At 43.3% G+C, this 25,487-nt stretch overlaps 1 protein-coding gene across 1 annotated transcript in view; it reads left to right on the plus strand.

Annotated features, from left to right (window-relative positions):
- The window catches only part of LOC124549370 (calcitonin gene-related peptide type 1 receptor-like), a 125,667-nt gene that overhangs the window by 38,487 nt on the left and 61,693 nt on the right, over window positions 1–25,487 (plus strand). Inside the window, exons 4-5 of the mRNA XM_047125239.1 lie at window positions 13,037–13,205; window positions 14,848–14,971. Coding sequence (XP_046981195.1) covers window positions 13,037–13,205; window positions 14,848–14,971 — 293 coding nt within the window. The remainder of the gene's footprint in view (window positions 1–13,036; window positions 13,206–14,847; window positions 14,972–25,487) is intronic.

Below are 25,487 nucleotides of genomic sequence, written 5' to 3' on the forward strand. Positions count from 1 at the left end.
CCGGCGCCAGCCTTGTGTGAATGCTCTGAAAAGCAAATCATTTGCATATCACAGCATCCTGTCGGTTCAATTTCGTGTCTGTAGCACGTCATCATCGTGGTGTAGCAATTGTAATGGCCAGGTAGTGTATTCTAACATACCAACGACCGTGATGTGACAACAGTAAACCGTGACTCAGGTGAAAATCGGTTAATTTTCATCTAGAACGTGCAGGTTTTCACCTGAGTCTTGTACGCAAACAAATGAGAACGATGTTCATTGTATACTAACTACCATCCTGTTTTAATGAACGAATCTTTGGAGGAGAACGTAAATGTACAATCGCATTTACTTGAAATGGTTTCAGTCCCTCAGTTGTTGTCTAGAAGCTGATCGCAAGTCGCAGCGAAACATTTTCTGTTAAAAGAAAATGACTAGTTTTCGAATTTCTTTGCAGAATTGGTGATTGCTGTGTAAATAGCTAAATGTATCTGGAGTTGATTTTACCAAATGAGCTAGGCGACACAAGAAATAATTTTTAATTTCAAAGCTCATTCGCTAAAACACAACTGTGCTGTAGTGGCAATAGTTATGGCACTAGCCCTAGCTTCCTGCCGAATCCACAACACATAAATTAAAGTCCTCCACGCAGTTCGTGAAATCTTCAATGTACACTCCTGGAAATTGAAATAAGAACACAGTGAATTCATTGTCCCAGGAAGGGGAAACTTTATTGACACATTCCTAGGGTCAGATACATCACATGATCACACTGACAGAACCACAGCCGAGCGAGGTGGCGCAGTGGTTAGACACTGGACTCGCATTCGGGAGGACGACGGTTCAATCCCGCGTCCGGCCATCCTGATTTAGGTTTTCCGTGATTTCCCTAAATCGCTCCAGGCAAATGCCGGGATGGTTCCTTTCAAAGGGCACGGCCGACTTCCTTCCCCGTCCTTCCCTAATCCGATGAGACCGATGACCTCGCTGTCTGATCTCTTTCCCCAAACCAACCAACCAACAGAACCACAGGCACATAGACACAGGCAACAGAGCATGCACAATGTCGGCACTAGTACAGTGCATATCCACCTTTCGCAGCAATGCAGGCTGCTATTCTCCCATGGAGACGATCGTAGAGATGCTGGATGTAGTCCTGTGGAACGGCTTGCCATGCCATTTCCACCTGGCGCCTCAGTTGGACCAGCGTTCGTGCTGGACGTGCAGACCGCGTGAGACGACGCTTCATCCAGTCCCAAACATGCTCAATGGGGGACAGATCCGGAGATCTTGCTGGCCAGGGTAGTTGACTTACACCTTCTAGAGCACGTTGGGTGGCACGGGATACATGCGGACGTGCATTGTCCTGTTGGAACAGCAAGTTCCCTTGCCGGTCTAGGAATGGTAGAACGATGGGTTCGATGACGGTTTGGATGTACCGTGCACTATTCAGTGTCCCCTCGACGATCACCAGTGGTGTACGGCCAGTGTAGGAGATCGCTCCCCACACCATGATGCCGGGTGTTGGCCCTGTGTGCCTCGGTCGTATGCAGTCCTGATTGTGACGCTCACCTGCACGGCGCCAAACACGCATACGACCATCATTGGCACCAAGGCAGAAGCGACTCTCACCGCTGAAGACGACACGTCTCCATTCGTCCCTCCATCCACGCCTGTCGCGACACCACTGGAGGCGGGCTGCACGATGTTGGGGCGTGAGCGGAAGACGGCCTAACGGTGTGCGGGACCGTAGCCCAGCTTCATGGAGACGGTTGCGAATGGTCCTCACCGATACCCCAGGAGCAACAGTGTCCCTAATTTGCTGGGAAGTGGCGGTGCGGTCCCCTACGGCACTGCGTAGGATCCTACGGTCTTGGCGTGCATCCGTGCGTCGCCGCGGTCCGGTCCCAGGTCGACGGGCACGTGCACCTTCCGCCGACCACTGGCGACAACATCGATGTACTGTGGAGACCTCACGCCCCACGTGTTGAGCAATTCGGCGGTACGTCCACCCGGCCTCCTGCATGCCCACTATACGCCCTCGCTCAAAGTCCGTCAACTGCACATACGGTTCACGTCCACGCTGTCGCGGCATGCTACCAGTGCTAAAGACTGCGATGGAGCTCCGTATGCCACGGCAAACTGGCTAACACTGACGGCGGCGGTGCACAAATGCTGCGCAGCTAGCGCCATTCGACGGCCAACACCGCGGTTCCTGGTGTGTCCGCTGTGCCGTGCGTGTGATCATTGCTTGTACAGCCCTCTCGCAGTGTCCGGAGCAAGTATGGTGGGTCTGACACACCGGTGTCAATGTGTTCTTTTTTCCATTTCCAGGAGTGTATATCAACACTCTTCCCTACAAAATCTTTAAATTTCCTCTGTAACCTCACACGCAGAATAATTTGTGAAGTCGGTATATGAACTGAATTCGCGAAGTAATCGAGGTCGCAACGCTGACAGTAAGCGCCCACTTGCCACCCACAAATCAAGTAAACACAAACTCTGTAATCTCGCGTCCTAAAGACAGAGAACCTGAGTTTTTCGAGTCTAAACATCCAGTCACTAACCTCGTATCCTGAAGGTGGAGTTTCTCACTCTTTCGAATCTAAACACCCTGCGCTGTGCTAATCTCTGTCATCTCACAGCGATATCTATAGCATGCGATGTTAGCTGACAGTGACACCTCCGGCAGCCGTAAGACGCACCATCGCTCGTCACGTGGGCAGGACACTGGCGTCTAGCCGGAGATAAAACCCGGCTGCTGGGTCACTGCACTACACTTTAAATAGTGCGGTGCAGAGGTTTCTACCCCGCTTGCAGTGTACTTTTATGACCTGTCTGTCTACTGTATTTCAACTGTCTGCCGTATCTTCCTTCGTCGTCGGCGTTGTCGTTGTTGCCGTGAGGCACCGTTATACCAAGAGGAAAGGCGCGTCGATCTTAGAGCATGAGATATGGTAACCTTAAGTCATTGACAACACAATACGGTCACGGTAGCACCTGATTCCCGAATAGCTGCAGTAGTTAGGATCTACGAACTACCCCCTCTTGACCAGGCCCCCAAAACTTAACTCGTAACGAGATCCCTTCGAAGCAAATTGTCATAAAGATCGTCTATAAAGGCTTCGTACAACGATAAGTTACAGTTTATGGAATAATAACAGATACGACCAAACTGTCTTGTTTCTTCTGTTTTATTTAACGTAACTTTGTTCACAGTTTTATTTCGCATTCACCACTCATTCACACTCTGATGTGGAGTATATGCGAGTGCCTGAACCCTAGCTCCCAAGTTCCATCCAAACCCTTTGATGAACAGTTTTGGTTGTTCGACACCAACAGTCAATGATAATGATACAGTATTTTGTAATTGACTGTTCTAGTTTAGCCACCGGCCTCCACGAATGTTTGTTAGGCGTAAGACAATTACACACTTTTCTCTCCGGTCCGCTATTATTAAGGGTTCGCGTAAAAGTTAACGTTTTTCTCCTTTTCAAAAAAAAAAAAAAAAAAAAAAATCGGTCTCAATACCGCGTCCCTCGTGAGATGCGTATAGATAATGACCACACTTCGCTATCCGCGATTTCGTGTAACTAAATGTTCTTTTGTTACTCTGATCGTATACCGTAGTTATTTAAAACTCGCCCCTATATTTTTTCACAACTCACAATGAGCACATCTTTACTTGTTTATTTCTAAGAGTAAACGAAAAAATGACGTCGTATCATCGGCTTCGTTGATATAAAGCAAAACACCTCAATATGCCCAATTTTACCTCTTCTTATAGGATCGGCTGCCGTACTTATTAATTTACTACATATTATTTCCAATAACACTAAACAGGTAACGGCGTTACATTTTAATTGTCTTCAAAAGCATGTTATTATTATTGTGACCGATCAAATCGTAACAAATCGCGCGGCGTGCGTTTTTAACGATAGCTTTACACTCGTCCAGCCTTTATTCATGCAATATTAAATATAAATATACAGACAGGACCGAAAGATCGATCTCTCTACCGTAACCAATAGAGGCAAATACGCTATTCAAGTTCCGTTACATATATCTTGACTCGTATTGTTATAACTGGGCTAAGTTTTCCGCAGAGTATTGACGGATTTCCTTGACCCTAGACTGTTTGGATTATTCTCTTGGTGTGTTCTACAGTTTACGAGGGCCCATCACGGACAGGAATTGTGAACCAACAAATGACTGCCGTGTATCAATATTTTCTGTGTAATAAGAAGCGTGTTGCACTGCCTCGGAGTAGCACTTGCAACCTATGTCTTCAGTTATTTTCTGGGTGTATTCCAGTCACTGTCTTCCTGTACAGTTTTTACCCTCTACACCTCCCTCTAGTACCGTGGACGTTAATCCCTGATGTCTTAATAAACGTCCTAGCATACTGTACCCTTCTTGTAGTCAGTGTTTTCCATATACTCCTCGCCGATTCTGCGGAGAACTTCCTCATTCCATACCTTATCAGTCCACCTGCTTTTCAAGAGACCTCTGTAGTACCACATTTCAAATGCTTTGATTCTCTTCTGTTTTCCTACTGTCCATGTTTCACTAGCACACAGTTCTGTGCTCCAAAACTACATTCTAAGAAATTTCTTTCTCAAGTTAAGGCTTTTGTTAGATACTGGTAGACTTCTTTAGACCACGAATGCCCATTTTGCCAGTGCTAGTCTGCGCTTCATGTTGTCCTTTACAGGTTATTTTGATGCATAGGTAGCTGAATACCTTAACTTCATGTACCTTGTGATCACCAATTCTGATGTCAAGTTTCTCGGCATATTCTTTTCTGCCACTTCTCACACTTTCGTCTTTCTTCGTTTTACTCTCAATCCATATTCTGTACTCATTAGGCCATTCATTCCATTCAACAGATTCTATAATTCTTCTTCACTTTCACTGAGGATAGCAATGTCATCAGCGAATCTTATCATTGATATCCTTTCACCTTGAGTTTTAATTCCCCTCATGAACCTTTCTTTTATTTCCGTCACTGCTTCTGCGATGAACAGATCGAACAGTATGAGCGAAAGACTGCAACCCTATCTTACACCCTTTTTAATCCGAGCACTTCTTTCTTGGTCCCCTATTCTTATTCTTGACTCTTGGTTATTGTACATATTATACATTACCCGTCTTTCAAAAATGGCTCTAAGCGCTATGGGACTTAACATCTGAGGTCATCAGTCCCCGAGACTTAGAATTACTTAAACCTAACTAACCTAAGGACATCACCACACCTCCATGAGCGAGGCGGGATCTGAACCTACGATCGTAACAGCAGCGTGGTTCCGGACTGAAGCGCCTAGAACCGCTCGGTCACAGCGGCCGGCTTACCCGTCTTTCCCTATAGCTTACCCCTATCCTCTTCCCTGTTACGCTGCTTCGTCTTAATGTAGTGCATTACGTTGCAGATTAACTATACAGCCTTTGAAGTAATTGGCCAATATTAATAAAAAGAGTATCATAAAACATCGCGCTCAAACACGAATCAAAAACGAATAACTCCTAAAACATGACAGTGACATTTATATTCAATTGCTACCTTAAGAAATTAATAATCTGCACTTATTGAATAAGTACTGATTGAATAAGTTGACCTAGTTTTAATGCTGTGGTGTGTGAACTAAATATTTGTAAGTTTGCTTTTGAGGAAATTCCACATCAGTATCTGGTTTTGAGAGACGCTCCTCTACGCCAGTGGAGTCAGGCAAATGCTCATTTACACTTACCCGTGGCTTGCTAAGCTCGCAGAATTCATTTGATTTATTTTCTAATTTTGTCTTCTAGCATAATATTATACAATTTTAAAAAAGTGACCAATATATCAAGGTAGTGTTTACCCTTGATCAGACACACTCTGTAGAGGATGAGGTCGTTAATCCGTCTTCATTTCAACTTGGCTATAGATAGCGTCATACACTAAAGTGATAGAAAACATAGGATAGCGATGTGCACATGTACACATGGCAGTACTATCGCGGACCACCGTATAAAAGGGCAGTGCATTGGCGAAACTGTCATTTGTACACAGGTGCTTCATGTCAAAAGATTTCAGACGTTACTATTACCGCAAGTCGGGAATCAACAGACTTTGAAAGCGGAATGGTATGTGGAGCTAGACGCATGGGACATTCCATTTCGGAAATCGTTTGGGAATTCAGTATTCAATATTCCGTCATCCACAGAGTCAATAATGTGAGAAGAACACAAAATTTCGGGCATTACCCCTCCCCCAAGGCAACGCAGTGATCGACGTCTTTCACTGATGTGAAATTTGCGTAGTCAGTGCTAATAGGCAAGCAACACTGCGTGAAATAAGCTGAGAAATCAATGTGGAGCGTACGGCGAACGTATTCATCGAGAAAGAGTGGCGAAATTTGGCGTTAATGTGTTATGGTATCAAATGACGGACACGAGTGTCTTTGTTAACAGCACGACATCACGTGCAGGGCGTCTCCTGGTCTTGTGGCCATATCGGTTGAACCCTAGGCTGTTGGAAAACCGTGGCCTGGTCACATGAGTCCCGATTTCAGTTGGTAAGAGCTAATAGTAGGGTTTTAGTGTGGCGCAGACCCCACGAAGCCTTGGACGCAAGTTGTCAACAAGGCACTGTGCAAGCTGGTGGTGGCTCCATAATGATGTGGGCTGTGTTCATATGGAATGGACTGGGTCCTCTGGTCCAACTGAACCGATTATTGACTGGAAATGGTTTATGGATGACGATGCGCCGTGTCACCAGATCACAATCGCTCGCGACTGGTTTGAAGAACATTCTGGACAATTCGAGAGAATGATTTGGCCACCCAGATGTCCGACGTGAATCACATGGAACATTTACGGAACATAATCGAGAGGTCTGTTCGTGCACAAAACCCTGACTCTGCAAACGTTTCGCACTTATGGACGGCCATAGAGACACCGTGAGTCATTATACCCGCAGAGGACTTCCAATGACTTATTGAATCCATGCCGCCTATCGTTGCTGCGTTATGCCGGGCAAAAGAAGGTCCAACACAATATTGGGAGGTATCCCATGACGTCTGTCACCTCAGTGTATCTACCACTGGTTGTATCTCCAAGAACTGCGATAATATAGAGTGAGTGGCGATGACGAAATCTCGAAAGCTCCTTGAAAAATTTGACACTGCCTTTCTCATAGCGCTTGCACTGAAATAGAATGTGATTTACATCACCAATTGTGATTAAAATATGGCGTGTAAGCTGATTCTATGTAAGTGTGCGGGGAGGATCAGTGACTCTTACAATTTACGATATTATTTTTCTTCGGTGTTTGGACATTTCAAACCATGACTGTCGTGGTTTGAATCTCTGTATACCTGCGTAGCTTTTACCCCTTTTCTTACTTTCAGTCCATTCTTCCTGTCACGAAAGAATTACTTGTCATTTTATTTGCAGGAAGTAGTCTCGTAAGGAGTTTTGTGTCTATAGGTCTAATCGCATCTCTCGCTAGTTATCTACTTTGTCATTATACTGAATGTCGGATGAGATTTAATCCAAACGAATTCTGTAACATGACCAACTTTTTTGCTTAATAATACTGATCTACTAGGTCAAGAGTGTATTTACAAGTTTCTTTGTTGCACTTCCGATTCATAATAGATTTCAGAACTCTCTGGGAGTGAGTGATTATTACTTCTTTTGAGAGAGCTTGCGTATTCTACCGCCTGCACAACGGTAAATGTTTCAGCAAGAAATGTGGAAGCATCGCCGGAGTAGAAACTTTGCCCCCCAAAGTTAGTCGATAGAAGAAAGCGCGTCCTGTATGAGGTTCTATACCCATTTTTGAGCCACCTGTATTAATCTGAGTATGTCCTACCCACTTCCTTGTCAGTTGTTTGAACAATCAACGTATGCTATAGGAATAAATTGAGAAGCGATACGATAGTCATATGAGAACATTGGAAGGACGTCGGTGAATTGTAGTTTTCTACTTTTTCCAGTGCTTGCACTGTTTGTAGAGAAGAAATTGTCTTTTCCACTGGTTTCTGTTATTTCCGATATGCGCCATTCTTTGTAAAACAAAACGATCACACGCATTGTCCTGCGAAGATGTACGGGCATTTCTGTTGTTTCCAGAAGGGCGTCAGTGGGGATGGAAAGCATAGCCCCGAGACAGACGCGTAGGCTCTTGTACTGTATTTTGCCCAGCAGCGCTAGGTAGTTTTTAGCAACACTGTAATACGCCATGCATACGTAATCATATGGGAACATATCGATGCGTGGTCTACAAAGTAAGCAAAAATCAAAGCGGAGACCCCCCTCCCCCAAAATACTCTCGCCACATGTTATTCTCTTTATGTAGTTTGTAGTCTCTTAGGATCCACACCAGAGCATATGCGACATAACCGCGTCCCTTTCTGCTTACCGTAACGGAAATACCTTGGTTCCATTTACATACGGCAACATCCCCTCCTGCAGTATTTCTATAGGAAACCGCCCCAAAAGTTGCGGGGTCACGTCTCAAGCTCGTCTCTCAAGTGCCCTGTAGTCACTATTCCTCGTCAGAAATAGATAACATATTAAGATACTCGCTCGGGAGATACCGTCCACGTCAAATGGTTCAAATGGCTCTGAGCACTATGGGACTCAAATGGCTCTGAGCACTATGGGACTCAACTGCTGAGGTCATTAGTCCCCTAGAACTTAGAACTAGTTAAACCTAACTAACCTAAGGACATCACAAACATCCATGCCCGAGGCAGGATTCGAACCTGCGACCGTAGCGGTCTTGCGGTTCCAGACTGCAGCGCCTTTAACCGCACGGCCACTTCGGCCGGCACCGTCCACGTCACTTGGAACGTCTGTTTGAACAGCTCAGAACATCTTAACAAAAAAGGAAATAGATACACTGTATGAATCCGTGATCACTGTGAATACTTTGCGAAGAAAACCGTGGACGTCCAGATTAGGCGTAGTTTTATTGATGCTGGCACTGAACCTTGTTTTACAAGGCCTCCTTTTACACAATCGACTTCCTTTCCTCACTTGATACTCGAGACAAGAGAGTCCATTGAAGCGCCACTGGTGCTTTATTCCTCTTGTGTCGTCTGTTTCGAGGGGCCATTTTCGTTTACACGTCAGCATAAAAAATAATTTAGCGGTGAGACCTGTCTGTTGTGTATTTTGAATCAGACCCGAGGAGGAAGAGGTCATTAGGCCGAAAAAGTGAAGCCTGCGTCCACCATAATGGTGCGTCTTACTGAAATGTTACAATTGCAGGTCTGTTTTTCGATTTCGCTTAAAACAGGAATGAAACGTTCGGTTGCTTTTCTGTGATACACATCACATTCGACGAGTGAGAATTGGCGTTAGAAAAATAAGGTTTCAACTGTCTGATGATAAGCATTCATCCACGAAAGTGCAATATATGTTTTAAAAGTACTTACTCAGAAATGACGATCAATTCAACGCATTAACACCAAGAGGGTAGATTTGACACAGGGCTTTAACGGAGAAATAGATTTCTAAGACTCATCAAGATGCTAGACAGGCTTCAACTGAGGATAACCTACAGTTCACAACACTCAGAGCAAACATGACGTCATTTTAACGTCACACGCAGATATCGAAGGCCGCTGGACCTGCTATCGATTTTCTTTAACATTCGATGCTGGGTGCTTCGGAAATACCGTACTGGATTCCGTAATTTCGTATAGTAACATGTGTTGTCATGAAAGTTTGCCGTTTGAAGGCAATGGCGCACTGCAGATTTATAAGGGCACGCCATTCTATCCGCATCCTCCACTGAGGATGACACGGCGGTCGGATGGTCCCGGTAGGCCACTCGTGGCCTGAAGACGGAGTGCTTTTTTCATTCTTGGAACGATTTGTTATAATTAAACGTCACATAATGAAGCACAGGCTGTTAAAGCCTTCATGAACTTTAAGTTAAAGCACAAAAACAAGCTCCAGCTAGTTCATCGTGGTTTAGGAAGTGTAGCACAGCTATACAGCTGATTTCCATCCTGCCGTATCTGATTTTTTTTTCATCTTTACGTTTGCAAAAGGTTCTGGAACTACCTTATTAACTTAATAGCAGTATGTTCTGTAATATTTGATATTATGTAAATGTAAAAGTGTGCACTCTCAGTCTCTCTCTCTCTCTCAGGAGCGAATCGTCATTGTCAACAATTTACAAATTAAGCATGAAACACGTAAATACGAATAAATATTCAAAGTACAATGATCTTCTGCTAAAACAAACTACTAATCAGTAAAAAAAATCATAGAAAAGAGCGACCATTTGCGAAAGAATTAATAGGTAACTTAGTCTCAGCGATCCATTAAGAAAACTTAGGAGCTGGTTCTTTTAGGACACTTCTCTGACGAACAAAAATGTCTTCAATTAAAGTACACCGTTCACCATCAACATGGCATTTTTCGTAATTCTGCAATAACAAATTTTGCCAATACCGGCGCGTTTTCGAGAGATCCTCAATACTTTGGTTGGTTACAGATTTACGCGCTGGCACGGAAGGCGCACAGACAAAAGGCGCACACCCTTAGAGTCGAGTATGGCGAGAAAGTAGCTAGTGTAAAAGTGCTGAAGTTCTGATCTGATAATGGCAGTACCCAAAATGAAGTAATAAATAAAGAATTTTATTAAGCAGTTTTCAGTTTTTATTCACAAAAAGACTCAGAACATCGTTCTTCACACTAAAATTACTCTCGGAAATTTTCAGATCCCCTCAGATCAACGCAGTTCATACTGCAATCTCTCAAGCTTTTGTGATAACGACAAAAATACATGTAAAAATGCTCCATACGAGGATACAACCAACATGAGTTGTCCAGGGAGATTAGCCACCCCTTCACCCGCACCTCTCACCACTTGTTAAGTAGCACTCAAAGGAACATTTTATATACTCTGCCCAATTACAAGGTTTCTACGTCTTTGTCAGTCTACGCATCGTGAGAATTTCAGTTTGTAAGTGGTTTTTTTTTGTGAAATGAACAGATTAGCGACCGTTGTCAACAGAACTAAGTAGTATATTCGTTTCCTTAACATGGAATACCAACATTGTCACTAAGAGCAGCTGCAGTAATTGATTTTCAAAGAGTTTATTTATGTTTTTTATGTTATTTCTGATCCATAGTGAGTTACACCTGATAGCAAAAGATGGTTAAGGACTGTATTTATTCTCTCTAGATTCAGAGGGAGCGTGCCATTGTCTGTAAATAGTGACGTGTGTGATCTGAGTCAGCCATACTGGATACGTATCAGACTATTGCCCTGAGCGGCAGTGAATCTCATGTCTCCGTGACGGCAACTGTACAGCCTCAGGTGGCTGAGGCGTTGCCCAACATTCCCGATGCCACTACACCTTCCAGGGCACCTGACATTCGATTTGTCTTCACATCAAAGAGGACGCTGAACAGTGGCGGGCCAGAGGATCTCTGAGCAGAAGGGGAGTGAGAACCTAGTTGTACAGTTGTTTCTGTTCGCTTTAACGACAGGTATGAAGTACAGATTGTTTGATAAGACGGTTGAGCAGAATGGATTCTGTAGGTTTTCAGGGGCGCATAACCCAGTGAAAGATGTTCGAAATTCTGAGAAAAGTGGGAGTAAGCTACAGGGAAAGACGGGTGATACACAATATGTACGACGGAACAATATGTAGACGGAACAACAAGACTGGAAAATCTAGAACGAAGTGCTCGGATTAAGAAGGGCGTTGTTCAATCTTATCATAGAAGAAGCAAAGACGGAAATAAAGCAAAGGATCAAGCATGGGATGAAAATTCAGGGTGAAAGGATATCAAAGTTTCGCTGATGGCTTTGATATCCTCAGTGAAAGTGAGGAAGAACTGCACGATCTGTTGAATGAACAATCTGAGTAGAAAATATGAATAAAGAGCAAACCTGAAAAGGACAAAAGTAATGAGAAGTAGCAGAAATGAGAACAGTAAGAAACATAAGACGTCAAAATTGGTGGTCACGAAGTAGACGAAGTTAAGGGATCCATGACGGATGAAGAAAGTGGAACATAAAAAGAAGAGTAGCACAGGCAAAGAGGACATTCCTGGCCAAGAGAAGGCCACTGCTGTCAAACATAGGCACTAATTTCAGAAACAGATTTCTGAGAGTGTGCGTTTGGAGCACTGCATTGTATTGTAGTGAGTCATGGACAGTGGAAAACCGGAACAGAGGAGAATAGAAGAGTTTGAGATGTGGTGTTATAGAAGAATGTTGAAAATCAGGTGGATTAATAAGGTAACGAATGAGGAGGTTCTCCGCAGAATCGACGAAGAAAGGAGAATGTGGAAAACCCTGACAAGCAAAAGGGACAGGATAATAGGACACGCGTTAAGGCATCACGGAGTAACCTCCATGATACTAGAGGCGACCATAGAGGGTAAAAATTGCAGGAGAAGACAGAGATTAGAATACATCCAGCAAATAGGGATGTAAGTGCTACTCTGGATCGAACAGTTTGGCGCAAGGTAGGAACTCGTAGTGGCTGCATCAAACCAATCAGAAATGAGAAAAAAGAGTCACCCGAGACTTGGATGCAGCTGTTGCGTACGCTCTAGGTGCATCTAGATGCAAGTTGTGGTTCATGGTGATACCAGGGATGCCCTACACCTGGGTTCTAACACCATCCTTGGATCTTATGGGAACTGACTGCAGTGATGAAGGGAATACATTCATTAATGGGGATGGAAAGCAGACCACGGTTTGTATCATCCTTCTCCTTTGCTATTCTTTTTGATGTTGCAGTTTTAGTTGCCATAAATGTATCCGATTAATAGTTAGTTATTAATATTCTCTACAAATGCGTTTTATCTTATCTAGTTGCTATAGTAATGTTATCTATCACGATGTGCCTATGGGACAAATGCGCAGGATCAAAACATAAAGAAAAGTCACACGAAATGATATATTCCTTAATAACTCACTTAGGCAATGACTACATACAAGGAACTTCCAGGTTAGAAATGTTTCTGTTGTAACAAAGTTCATGTCCAGTCTCTTACACCAGTATTCCAGTGAATTATTTGTTTTCATTTTTTCCAGATTACGCAAACAAGGAGTGTTTTGCAAATGGCACATGGTTTGCTACCACTAATTATGAAGGTTGCAACATTGTTCCAAACACCAAAACTCGTCTAATTTTCCAAATATCGATGCTTGGCATATCAATTGGTTCTGTATTTCCTGCCATTGTCATCTGTTTTTCATATAAGTAAGTAATATCTTTTGAGCTATTACTATCATAAATAATAATAATAATAATAATTAAGTCCATGTAAAGTGGTGAACGAGAGAGAATACAAATATGAAAATCGCTGTTCATTTCGAAGTTTATTGTGGTGGTCATGAAATTGTATGTATCCAAAGCAGTCGATATTCCGTCATTTTGCTATCTACAATTAGATATTTATTCCTCAACTTATATTATACTTTATGAAGAACTTGAAACTCTTACAATTTATTCTTACACCCAAATAAAATCACATATTGCACCAATATGAGAAAGTTACATAAGTAACAAGAACGTAATCTCTACGCATCTATGCAGTCATCCTTCCATGTTCGAAGAAATGAAGGTCTGTACAGTTGAATAATGGTATATTTCCCTCACCTCCATGTCTCTCCAGTTGCTGTACAGCCATTCCATCTGTACATCAGCCGGTCTAAGTGCTTGTTGGATGAATAATGATGGATACTGGTCTTTTCAACAAAAATATATCTGCCATCACTTTCCAAGCAGACTGGGATTCACCAGAGGCCATAACAATTCTCCATTGATCTGCATTTCATAGGGTAGTATCCAGATTGCTCGGCACCTCACATACATATGAAGCCTTCGGTGCATAGTGATCGTTGATGCGACAACTCACGCGGTTGCAGCAAATCTGGATCACAGCTGGGTTGAGGCTGCTGTCCTTTTTCATTTAGTGCGTAACAGCAAATATGTATAATTGGTGCCTCTTCATACCGACTGCCTAGTCTTGAGAGAACCTTCTGGATGCCAGATATGGGTTTCAAATTGCTATATGCTCTATGAACGACAGAAGAATATATACTCAACCACTGGGAAACCTTTGCCTGAGTCTGACAACCTTTGTCTGAGTCTGACCTCTGTCCGTTTTAACGATGACATTCCACTGAATTGCATATAGTAAATGATGTTTGTATACTAAGCTGTCCACCTTCAGGTATCTTACCTCACCCTAAGCACCACCTACCGTTTCTGTCAGGTGTCTAGTTTTCTATGTGAACATGACACGATCAGATTGTAATATTACTGATTTACATAAAGTAAATTTATGAAGTCATAGTATGATGATAGTATATTCAGTTCTTGTATCAATTGCTTTGTGTTTTTTCAAGTTGTTGGTGTTTATTTTCTAATTTACAGAAACTATTGTCCTTCTGACACTACATTCTTAATTTTGTTTTTGTATCACATCAACTCTCTCTTCACAAATTCCATATTAACGACTATTAAATTTTAATGGTGAAAGTACCAGTGAGAGCACACATCTTCTTGTGTAATATCAGTCCTTCTTGAACATTAAATTAGAAAGTCAAACCTGATTTGAATATTTCTTAAGCCACAAGGAGCCCTATATCCTAATAAGCACGACTACTTTTACTAACTATAAGATAAACCAATTAATTTACTGTATAACTATGTACTGAACAAAATACAGTGTGCAATATTATAGTGCTTTGCTGTAACATATTTGATTATAGCACTGATATCAGTGTGGTATACACCAAAGAGGAGATTTTCATAGTACTATTACATTAATTATCTGAGTTTAATTATGGTTGATTATTATGGATTTCTCATGTTATTTCTTGTTTTGTTCCTTCAGGAAGTTGCGCGTTCTGAGAGTCACTCTGCACAGGAACCTGATGTGTGCCATTGTAATTAGAAGTATTCTCACAATCTCCATCAAAGCTGGCATTATTCTTGAAGCTCTTCTTGCTGTAGATAGCGTAAGTTACTAATCTTTTCAGTGCTTATTGTATATATTACGTATAATGTAAAATACTTTATTTTAATTCAGAATGAATGTAACAAAAGTATGCTAATACAATTTGGGACATAAGAGAAGCATTGGCTTAACATTGAACAAAATAGATACAATCTGAGTATTGCTGAAAAAATTGGAATGCTAGCTGCATCTCATATTTTAGGAAGTGTAAAAATCCTCACTGTTGCTGTAATTATTCTCAAATGGAACATCTATTCATGGTAACAGACTAAGGCTGAACACGGTCACATGAAACACTCAGTGTTACTACACGAAATGTAAATTCTCAAATCAGTAACACGCAGTTCTATTGACGTGAATAACACTATTGATTACCAGAAGAAATGCGGCATTTCCCTCATGAGTAGTTTTGGTAATTTCTGTCTGATAACACATTTCTTAAGGTTTGCTTCCACAGTGGGATTTTTTAACTAAGCTGAGTGTATTGGATACAAGTAACAAAAATAAAATTAAGTGCTAATTAAAACTAATTACTTTAAAAAATATTGAAGATTAAATTTGTAATATAGAAAATTTTCATCTTTACAGTATGCAGAATAGTACTACAAAATAACCTTCGTTTTAGAGCAATTGGAGAGGGTCTAGTCGGCTTATTCACGAGCACCATGACTTAGTGTTGTACAAGGCTTTTAAGACTGTCAAATTTTGCAGCAAAAGTAAACAACATGCGTGTAGCAACGATAAGATCTGGTGGAATTTAAATAATTTAAAGAGTAAAGGCAACAACTCACCAAGTAGTAGAGGTCTTAAATCAACAAAAGTTAAATAAACAAGATTGAGAACTTTTCTAGCAGTTGGAGAACCTTTTTCGAGCTATAGAGTGCATGCGCGCGTGCGCGCTTACACACACACACACACACACACACACACACACACACACACACACACGCACACACACACCTTTATGGCTAGTTTGTGCCGGGTGGCTAGGCAATTCATCGTGAAGACTTTCCGATTGTGTAACACATCCACGGAATCGTTAGACAGAATTGTGGTGGAATTTGGCGCCAGTGTGACATTATTAATCCATCTTGTACCTCACACGAATTTCTGAATTTTAGCCTGTATTTAATTTTATTTTTTAATGTGCAGATACCTTGCTGTTTGATGCTCAAGGATGACGTCACAGGACGCCTTGCTTTTGCATCATTACAGAGGACGGGCATGGTTGTGTGTGATGTCCTTAGGTTAGTTAGGTTTAAGTAGTTCTAAGTTCTAGGGGACTGATGACCTCAGCTGTTGAGTCCCATAGTGCTCAGAGCCATTTGAACCATTACAGAGGAAGGTTGTAGGCACCTTGTGGCCAAATTTCAAACTCTACATCGCAATGGGAGGCAGTTACGAATTTCAAAAAGAGTGATCCTTTAATTGTGTTGTGCAGTGTACCAGTATATTAATACATTTGAAGAAACATGACTATTGTGCCCAGAATGCGATTTTCACTCTGCAGCGGAGTGTGCGCTGATATGCAACTTCCTGGCAGATTAAAACTGTGTGCCGGACCGAATTGGTAGAGCATTTGCCCGCGAAAGGCAAAGGTCCCGAGTTCGAGTCTCGGTCCGGCACACAGTTTTAATCTGCCAGGAAGTTTCATATCAGCGCACACTCCGCTGCAGAGTGAAAATCTCATTCTGGAAACATCCCCCAGGCTGTGGGTAAGCCATGTCTCCACAATATCTTTTCTTTCAGGAGTGCTAGTTCTGCAAGGTTCGCAGGAGAGCTTCTCTAAAGTTTGGAAGGTAGGAGGCGAGGTACTGGCGGAAGTAAAGCTGTGAGGACGGGGCGTGAGTCGTGCTTGGGTAGCTCAGTTGGAGCCGGCACTGTAGCTCAGCGTGTTCGCTCAGAGGGTTCGGTAGCTCAGCGTGTTCGGTCAGAGGGTCAGTTGCCCTCTGTAATAAAAAAACTGAGTTAATCGATCAACAACGAACTTAAATGGATGTCTTACGACGTCCGCCCCGAGCAGATGAAACGAACAATAAAAGCCGGCACGGTAGCTCAGCGTGTTCGGTCAGAGGGTTAGCTGCCCTCTGTAATAAAAAAAAACTGAGTCAATCGATCAACAACGAACATAAATGGATGTCTTACGACGTCCGCCCCGAGCAGACGCAACGAACAAAAGCGAACAAAATGGGAAAAAAGTTGGTAGAGCACCTGCCCGCGAAAGGCAAAGGTCCCGAGTTCGAGTCTCGGTCCGGCACACAGTTTTAATCTGCCAGGAAGTTTCATGACTATTGTGACTGATATCCATAACTGTAAAGAGACTGAAAAAGTAAATTCAACAATGGTGTACACATTTTTAAAGATAAAATGGATACCATGGGTGTTCGGCTCGATACCAATTGTCTCATCTTCATTTGCCGCATATCGGACAGCCGGCGGCCTATTGACCAAACACTGCCTAATAACATGACGTGAAGAGTAGGCCTAAGCAACGTGGGGTGAAACTGGTAAACTCATACAGGGACTTCTGGTAACACGCCACAGGTCCACTGCCACGCCGCATGGTTCGCTGCCAAATGACTTGGAGCGTTGCAAGTTTATCAATCCATCAACTTGCTTTGTTACTGGTCGAGTTTTGGTCTTCCATGCTTTTTTTCGTTTCATAGTTAACGGAAGTTTGTTTCATCACAGTGTGCTTCTGATTACGACTTCTCGTGTGTATTGCACTCTTATCTTACTAGTATTGTAATTGCGTTCATCTCTCGCACGTGCGCCGGCCGATGTGACCGAGCGGTTCTAGGCGCTTCAGTCTGGAACCGCGCGACCGCTACGGTCGCAGGTTCGAATCCTGCCTCGGACATGGATGTGTGTGATGTCCTGAGGTTAGTTAGGTTTATGTAGTTCTAAGTTCTAGGGGACTGATGACCTCAGATGTTAAGTCCCATAGTGTTCAGAGCCCTTTGAACCATTTCTCTCGCACGTAATATTGGGTGGGGTAAGCATTACACATTTGTTTTTGTTTCATAAAAAAATAAAAGCTGCTTTCGTTGCATGGTGTTAAGCGGACGTCTGCGTATCTGTTGCTGCTTACAAATCTGAGGGTGAATTGCTCGATTTAAATACATTATAAGCATATTGCTCGTATTCTGGGTTATTTTTGTTTGCATACGTTTCCCGTACTTTCTCATATTTGACGACATTGATATTCAAGTTTATTATATCTTGCCACAGAGTGAGTACGTAATTATGCTTCTAATGGTGTTGCTTCTTGCCAATAAGTGCCATGCATTTTACAGTAACTTGCAAAGTATGGATGTTGACGTAGAAAAGCATGCTTTCTAGTATTGGTGACTAGAGCTTTCTTCCTTCAAAATGCTAGAAATGCAACACTAGTTACAAATTGGTTCAAATGGCTCTGAGCACTATGGGACTTAACTTCTGAGGTCATCAGTCCCCTAGAACTTAGAACTACTTAAACCTAACTAACCTAAGGACATCACACACATCCGTGCCCGAAGCAGGATTCGAACCTGCGACCGTAGTGATTGCGCGGATCCAGACTGTAGCGCCTAGAACCGCTCGGCTACCCCGGCCGGCCACTAGTTACACAAATGTTTTTACACGTTATTAACAGGTACTACAAACAGTACATTTTGGCAGAAGTGAACGACAATTTCGGTGGTCTCCATTAAATGCGAGGGTACGATAAAAGAACCAAAAATAATGCAGAATGCGAACAATGTACTTACAGTGCATTGACATTGGAGAGCGAAAGAAACTGGTATAACTGCCTAATAACGTGTGGAGCCCCCGCGAGCACGGAGAAGTGCCGCAGCATGATGTGGCATGGATTCGACCAATGTCTGAAGTAGTGCTGGAGGGAATTGACACGATGAATCCTGCAGGGCTGTCCATAAACCCATTAAGATTACGGGGGGCTGGAGATCTCTTGTGAACTGCACGTTGCAAGGCATCCCAGATATGCTCAAAAATGTTCATATCGGGGGAGTTTAGTGGCCAGCAGAAATGTTTAAACTCAGAATAGTGTTCCTCCAGCCACTATGTGGCAATTCTGGACGTTTGGGGTATCACATTGTCCTGCTGGAATTGCCCAAGTTCGTTGAATGCACATTGGACATGAATGGATGCATGTGATCAGACGGATGCTCACGTGTGTGATACCTGACAGGGTCGTATCTAGACGTATCAGGTGTCCATATCACACCAACTGCACACGCCCCACAACATTACAGATCCTCCACCAGCTTGAACAGTCCTCTGCAGACATGCAGGGTCAATGTATTCATGAGGTTGTCTCCATACCCGTACACATCCATCCGCTCGATTCAATTTGAAACGTCCGCAGCTCGTAGTCTCGCGGTCGCGTTCTCGCTTTCCGAGCACGGGGTCCCGGGTTCGATTCCCGGCGGGGTCAGGGATTTTCACCTGCCTCGAGATGACTGGGTGTTTGTGTTGTCCTCATCATTTCATCATCATTCATGCATCATGAATTTGTAGAGGCGCATATAACCGCGCTGTTGAGCGCCCCACAATCCAAGCATCATCATCATCATAATCAATTTGAAACGAGACTCGTTCGACCAGACAACATGTTTCCAGTCGTCAACAGTCCAAAGTCGGTGTTGACGGGCCCAGGCGAGGCGTAAAGCTTTCTGTCGTGCGGTCATCAAGGGTACACGAGTGAGTCTTCGGCTCCGAAATCCCGTACCGATGATGTTCCGTTGAAAGTTTCGCACGCTGACACTTCTTGATGGCCCAGCACTGAAATCTGCAGCAATTTGTGGAAGGGTTGCACTTCTGCCACGTTGAACGATTCTCTTCAGTCGTCGTTGGCGCTGTTCTTGCAGTATCTTCTTCCGGCTACATCGACGTCGGTGATTTGATGTTTTACAGGTCTCCTGATATTGACGGTACACTCGTGAAATGGTCGTACGACAAAATCCCCACTCCATCGCTACTTCGGAGATGCTGTGTCCCATCGCTCGTGCGCTGACTGTAACATCACGTTCAAACTCACTTAAATCTTGATAACTTGCTATTGTAACAGTAGTAACCGATCTAACAACTGTACCAGACACTTGTCTTATATAGACGTTGCCGACCGCAGCGCCGTATTCTGCGTGTTTGCATATCTCTGTATTTGAACGCGCTTGGCTACACCAGTTTCTTTGGCGCTTCAGTGTAAATCGAGCTATTCACACACGGATTGTGAAGCAGTAACAAACAGACGAGTCCACAGAATACCATGTGACTCAAGCGGTTTCTGTTTCATGTCAAATAAAAACAAGTATGGAATCATTTACCCATCCAATATTACGGATGAGAGCAGAATGCGAGCAATATATTTACTTTGCAATTCAAACAGTGCAATATGCACAAGAAGATCGTAATCAGAAGATAATTTCTACTTGATAACAGCCACACGGTCGAAATTGCAATATTGGGTTTTACAAAACTTTACGTACTAGATCTACCCGTGAAGTATAGGCCTAAATGAAAAATATTATCATCTAGTATTCATATTTCGAAAAGCAATAATATGGATTTCCGAGCCATATTTCTCGTACTCAGAGTTGACTGCCAAGAATCTTGGAGCGCTGCTGTCGTTCTGTTTCCGCGTCGTAACACGCGCCTTGCACTTAACGATATTTTGGCGTTAGGTGCCGAGCAAGCCAACAATTTCAACAGAGACCAGGGATACACACGCAGCAGGGCATGGGGACGGGTGTTGGACATCGAAAGAAAGCAAAGACAGATGCGCGACGCGGGAGCGGCAGTTTCAAACGTGGCGCCTGCCCCTGGCGCCACCCGACGTCACCGCTGCTGCCACCGGCAACAGCTCCGCTAGCTGCCGGGGTCTACTTACGCGGGAGCGCCACATTGGATCGATATGATTGGCTGCTGATGGTGTCATCATGCCTATATAAGCGAGAAACCGTAGCAGCCCCGGCTCCTTCCGCTTCCATGATTTCTACCTCACCATTTATGGCCGTCCTATCCACCTCACTCCTACCCTCAAATACCTTGGCCTCACACTCGACTGCCACCTCACCTGGGCTCCCCATCTCCTTACCATCCAAAACAGCTCACAACCGCCTCCGCCTCCTGAAACTCCTGTCTGGACGGACGTGGGGTCTGCATCCTTCCACCGTCCTTCACACCTACAAATCCTTGATCCGCCCCATCCTCTCTTATGCCAGCGTAGCTTGGATTTCCGCCCCTCCCTGGTTCTATAAAGCCCTCCAAATCCTCGAACGCCACGTGCTCTGCCTCGCCTTCCGCATCCACCTTCTGTCCCCCATGCACATCCTCTACGACCTCATCCCCCCCCCCCCCCCCACCTTCTCCTTTTCCTTGAACACATCCGCACACTATATATTGTCCGCCGCCTTGATCCCCCTCACTCCCTGGTGCCTCCCTTCCTCCTCATCCCCACCCATTTGGCGCGCCTTTACCGTTGTGTCCCACCCTCTCTCCATCTCCACACCCTCCTTCTCCTTTCCCAACGCAACTTCCACCATCTACCCCTCCCGGATGATGAGCTTCGCCCTGACATCTACCCTTCCTACCAACTCTAACCCCATCTTCCTGCCTCCTCCTCAGGGCTCCCTCTCCTCCCCCTCCCTCCTCCTGAGCGGCTTCCCCCTCCTACTCCCCCTCCATCTCTTGTGCCTCCTTTCAGTGTCTATGCACTCCCTCCTGCCCTGTCTTCCCTCTTCATCTCCCACCCCACGTGTCTCCTGCCTCTTTGTGTACCCATTGATGCCCCTCCTCTCTTCATCCCAACGCTTCCCCTGCTGCCCCTTTGCTCTCTGCTCCTTTTCCATCCTCTCTGCCCTTTCCCTCGGCAGGTCCCGCCTGGCAGTTTTAGTCTTCGTCGTGTGTGCTCCACGTGGGTTTTAAGTGTGTTGTTCCGGAGTGTTTTTACTACTGTGGCCGACTTTTAACGTGTGCATGTCCATTCAGTGTCTTCTCTGAGTTTTGAAGAATAGCCACCTGTGTTTTTTAACTTTCTGGTGACTTTTTTTTTAACTGTCCTCCATGAACGTCTCCGTGTTAGTCTATTTTTTACCTCAATTTTCTCCCATTATTCTGTTTTAAGTTCCCCTTTATCGCCTTATGTATGTAACATTTTATTCTTATTTTACGTTGTCATGTCACTCGGCTGAAGAGCGGCCGATTGTGCCGCTGACAGCCCTCCCCTGCCCATATGGGGCAGGGGAATGAAATCACAATAAAGGGAAAAAAAAGCAGCCCCAGCGGTCAGTGAACTCCTGACGGTGGCGGAGATGGCCATCGAAAGCCCGAGGATTTTATTCGAATTGACGCGGCTGGAAAACCGAGAACGTTTTATTCATGTATGCCGTCGCGAAAGACTCCGAGGACACATCTGGATAATTTGTAAATCATGAAAACAGGTTATTTCTTTAAGAGAAAGCTAAAATCTTGTATACATATTACTGTAAGATTAATTTAATGACTGAAACACAGTGCTGTTTAGATTTTGTATAGTACTATACTTACATACATTGTCCGTTCTTGAAAACATCGATCAAAGTCACTTATTTTGCTGTCTTCAATCGTTTTGGTGCAGTCAAATCTCGCATCCGCTTCACGGTGAGCAGCTGTATATGGTCACACCCAGGCTGTCGCCCCATCCATGTTAGCGCAGTGTAAAGACAGTCCCATCTTCATTCTCAAGGACAGCCACAAAGTTTAACCCTTCACTGCGTTGCTTTGCAGATGTGTAAAGCAAAGTTTCAACTCTCTTTTCGCCGTTGTTCTTGAAGTTTAACGCTTGAAACTGCTTTGCTGATGTGCTATGTTGTATTATGACGCTAACTGATACGATTCTGCCACTAGAATGCGCTACTGAGTGTATGACGCGACAATGTGTGTTGCTGTGAGTAGCATTGTAAGTCAGGCTGACATTACTCTCTTTCGGCGGTGATTGTTAGTAGCTGAATGGAAGAACACGTGAATGCAAAAAATTTGTAGTGCTTCTACAACCTTTGGAGAGTATTCTTCTGCTCCGTTCATCTTGTATTTCTGCTAATAAATGTGTGAGTAGTATACAAATCAATTTCGTTTGCATATGTGCAGTAGTGCGTAATAATTAAAAACATCTTATTTTTTCAACATTTTTCCTGACATCTTTGAACAATTTGAAATATAAAAAAAATTCAACTTCTAAAAGAAAAAAGTGTGTAATGAAGGATTAAAACGGAGGACTTCTTTTTTATGTCTGAAATTGTTGACGTTCCAACGCTAAACCTCTCAGCTAACTGCTTAGCACTCACGCCTTTGTCTAATTGTCCAAGGACTTTTATTTCGTCTGCAAACGATACGACAACGTGTTTCCTTTCAGAAGACATATGCCACACAGCAGATTAAAACACATGCACAAAACAAAAGACATGAAAGATGGAACGTTTAGTGACAAATCAGTGTACACAAAGTCACGACACAGACTGATGTAGGCCGCACAGGCTCACACAATGCTGGACACAACAAACATAACGATGCGCGTAGTGGACGTGCAACCATGCTCATACCGTACTCATTGTTCACTGGAAAATTTTGTTTTAAAACTTTCGCTGCGGATTGATTTTAGAACGATAAAGAGACGTACAGTGCACCATATGCTGTAATAACTATCGAACAAAACCAAAAATTTTGGTCATACAGTACGAATTCCTTTTTCCTCAACGAGATCCGGATAATTAGTGATTCAGATAATGGGAATTTTACTACTACGAAGTCTTTTTTTGTGTCTAACAAGTACTGCAGTTTTCAAAAATCGTTTGAAAACGAAACACTCAGATAAATTACTAGCAATCTATAAATTTACAATCGCTACCGTGCCTACATCACGTGCAGCCCTCCCCAGTACAACTTCGTCTTCAACATCGACAGAAAGACAAATGACTACATCAGAATCGTTTGAAAGGAAACTATTTTCTATGTAAACGACGCTAAAGCCAAAAAAATTTTACATTTTTATAGCAGAAATGATTGAATTTGACAATGAGCAACTGTGTATCGTAGGAAGGACAAGATCAACAAGACTTCTTGAACAAGTTATACCACGCTGTAAAATGTCAAGCCACGCATACATTTCCTAAAAAATTGCTCCTGACATCTAAAACACAGTTTAGGAAACAATCAAAAGAAACATTTCCGGTGCTCTCGCTGTTTCTGTAACTTCTACGATATAAACCTGTTAAACAATGACAGCTTCCTGGTCTTCATTGATCGTCTCCAGAATTCCAGCCGGAACATGGAGTTCTTGCTACGTTGCCTTTTCTAGGTTCTCACGCTGGAGCAATTATAGTAAGTGAGCTTAATAAATCGCACATTGCTGGTATATTGACCAAAGCAAAATACATCTACTCGTTCTTGAAAGCGGCGCTAACATTGTGAAAAATATTCGAGTAGCTGAGTATGATTCTGCTAGATGTGCCATCTATTTGTTTCGGAGGGCTCTAACTTACTGTCATTGGAAGTCTGGCCTGAAATACCAGGAATGATTACTATTGGTAGACGTCAGGTAACTCATTTAAATTCAATTTCTTTATCCTTCCGTTAACAACGTACATTATATGGATGTAATCAATTCATATCCAGGGCCATATCTGATCAAAATACGTTTAGTAATTTGACATCTCACCAGTGGTGCAATATATAAAGCTTTTGAAGCGTTTGAAGAAATAACCAAAATGGGTTCTGGTTTCTGCTGTACTTCCATGATTTCTTAGGCTTTTGCATTGAACTTATTGTAGCTCCATCATCGCTTACATCAGTAATTAATCCGGAAAATATTCCCACTCATGTCTGAAGATCACATACTGGCCCACAGTGTGCACAACTTCACCAAATTCTGGACTTTTCTTCTTCAGCCTGGTTAGTAACTGGGTTTCATCCACTTCAAACTCTACAGGTGATGGTGACCTAACTTGAAATCTCAGATAATCCTCATCTTCAGAAGAATCTCTGAGAGAGATGGCATCAGAATCTTCTGCTGAACTACTATCTTGATTTTTGTGACTTCTTCTGTATTTCTTCAAAACCTTTCTCTGCATTACGGTCACACTTTTACCAGGTGTGACTGAAAGCTTCTTTCTTCCTCTGTTACTGGCAACACCAGTAGTCCATTCAGTTCTCTTATTCTCAAGGGCTTCAATGAAAGAGTCTTGTACAGCATCTTTGTCACAAGTTCATGACGGAAGACGGCAAAGAATTTCATCAACATTGATTGGATAAATGCTGCACTTTTGGAAACCTACCATTAGGTTCTTTGCTGAGTTCTTGCCAAATATATCCATTAATCTCTTTAACAGAAATGGGAAATGCTGTTTCTGCAATACAGTGTCTTTGAAACCTTGCTTGCTACTTTTCCATTCTGTAAGGACCTGTCTCCGAGCCACTTTCGTGGGCCCGAAGAAAGAAGCATCCAAAGGCTGTGTAATGTGAGTACTGTTTGCTGGTAGACAGAT

The sequence above is a fragment of the Schistocerca americana genome, chromosome 1 (genome assembly GCF_021461395.2).
Source record: "Schistocerca americana isolate TAMUIC-IGC-003095 chromosome 1, iqSchAmer2.1, whole genome shotgun sequence".
NCBI classification, from domain to species: Eukaryota; Metazoa; Arthropoda; class Insecta; order Orthoptera; family Acrididae; genus Schistocerca; species Schistocerca americana.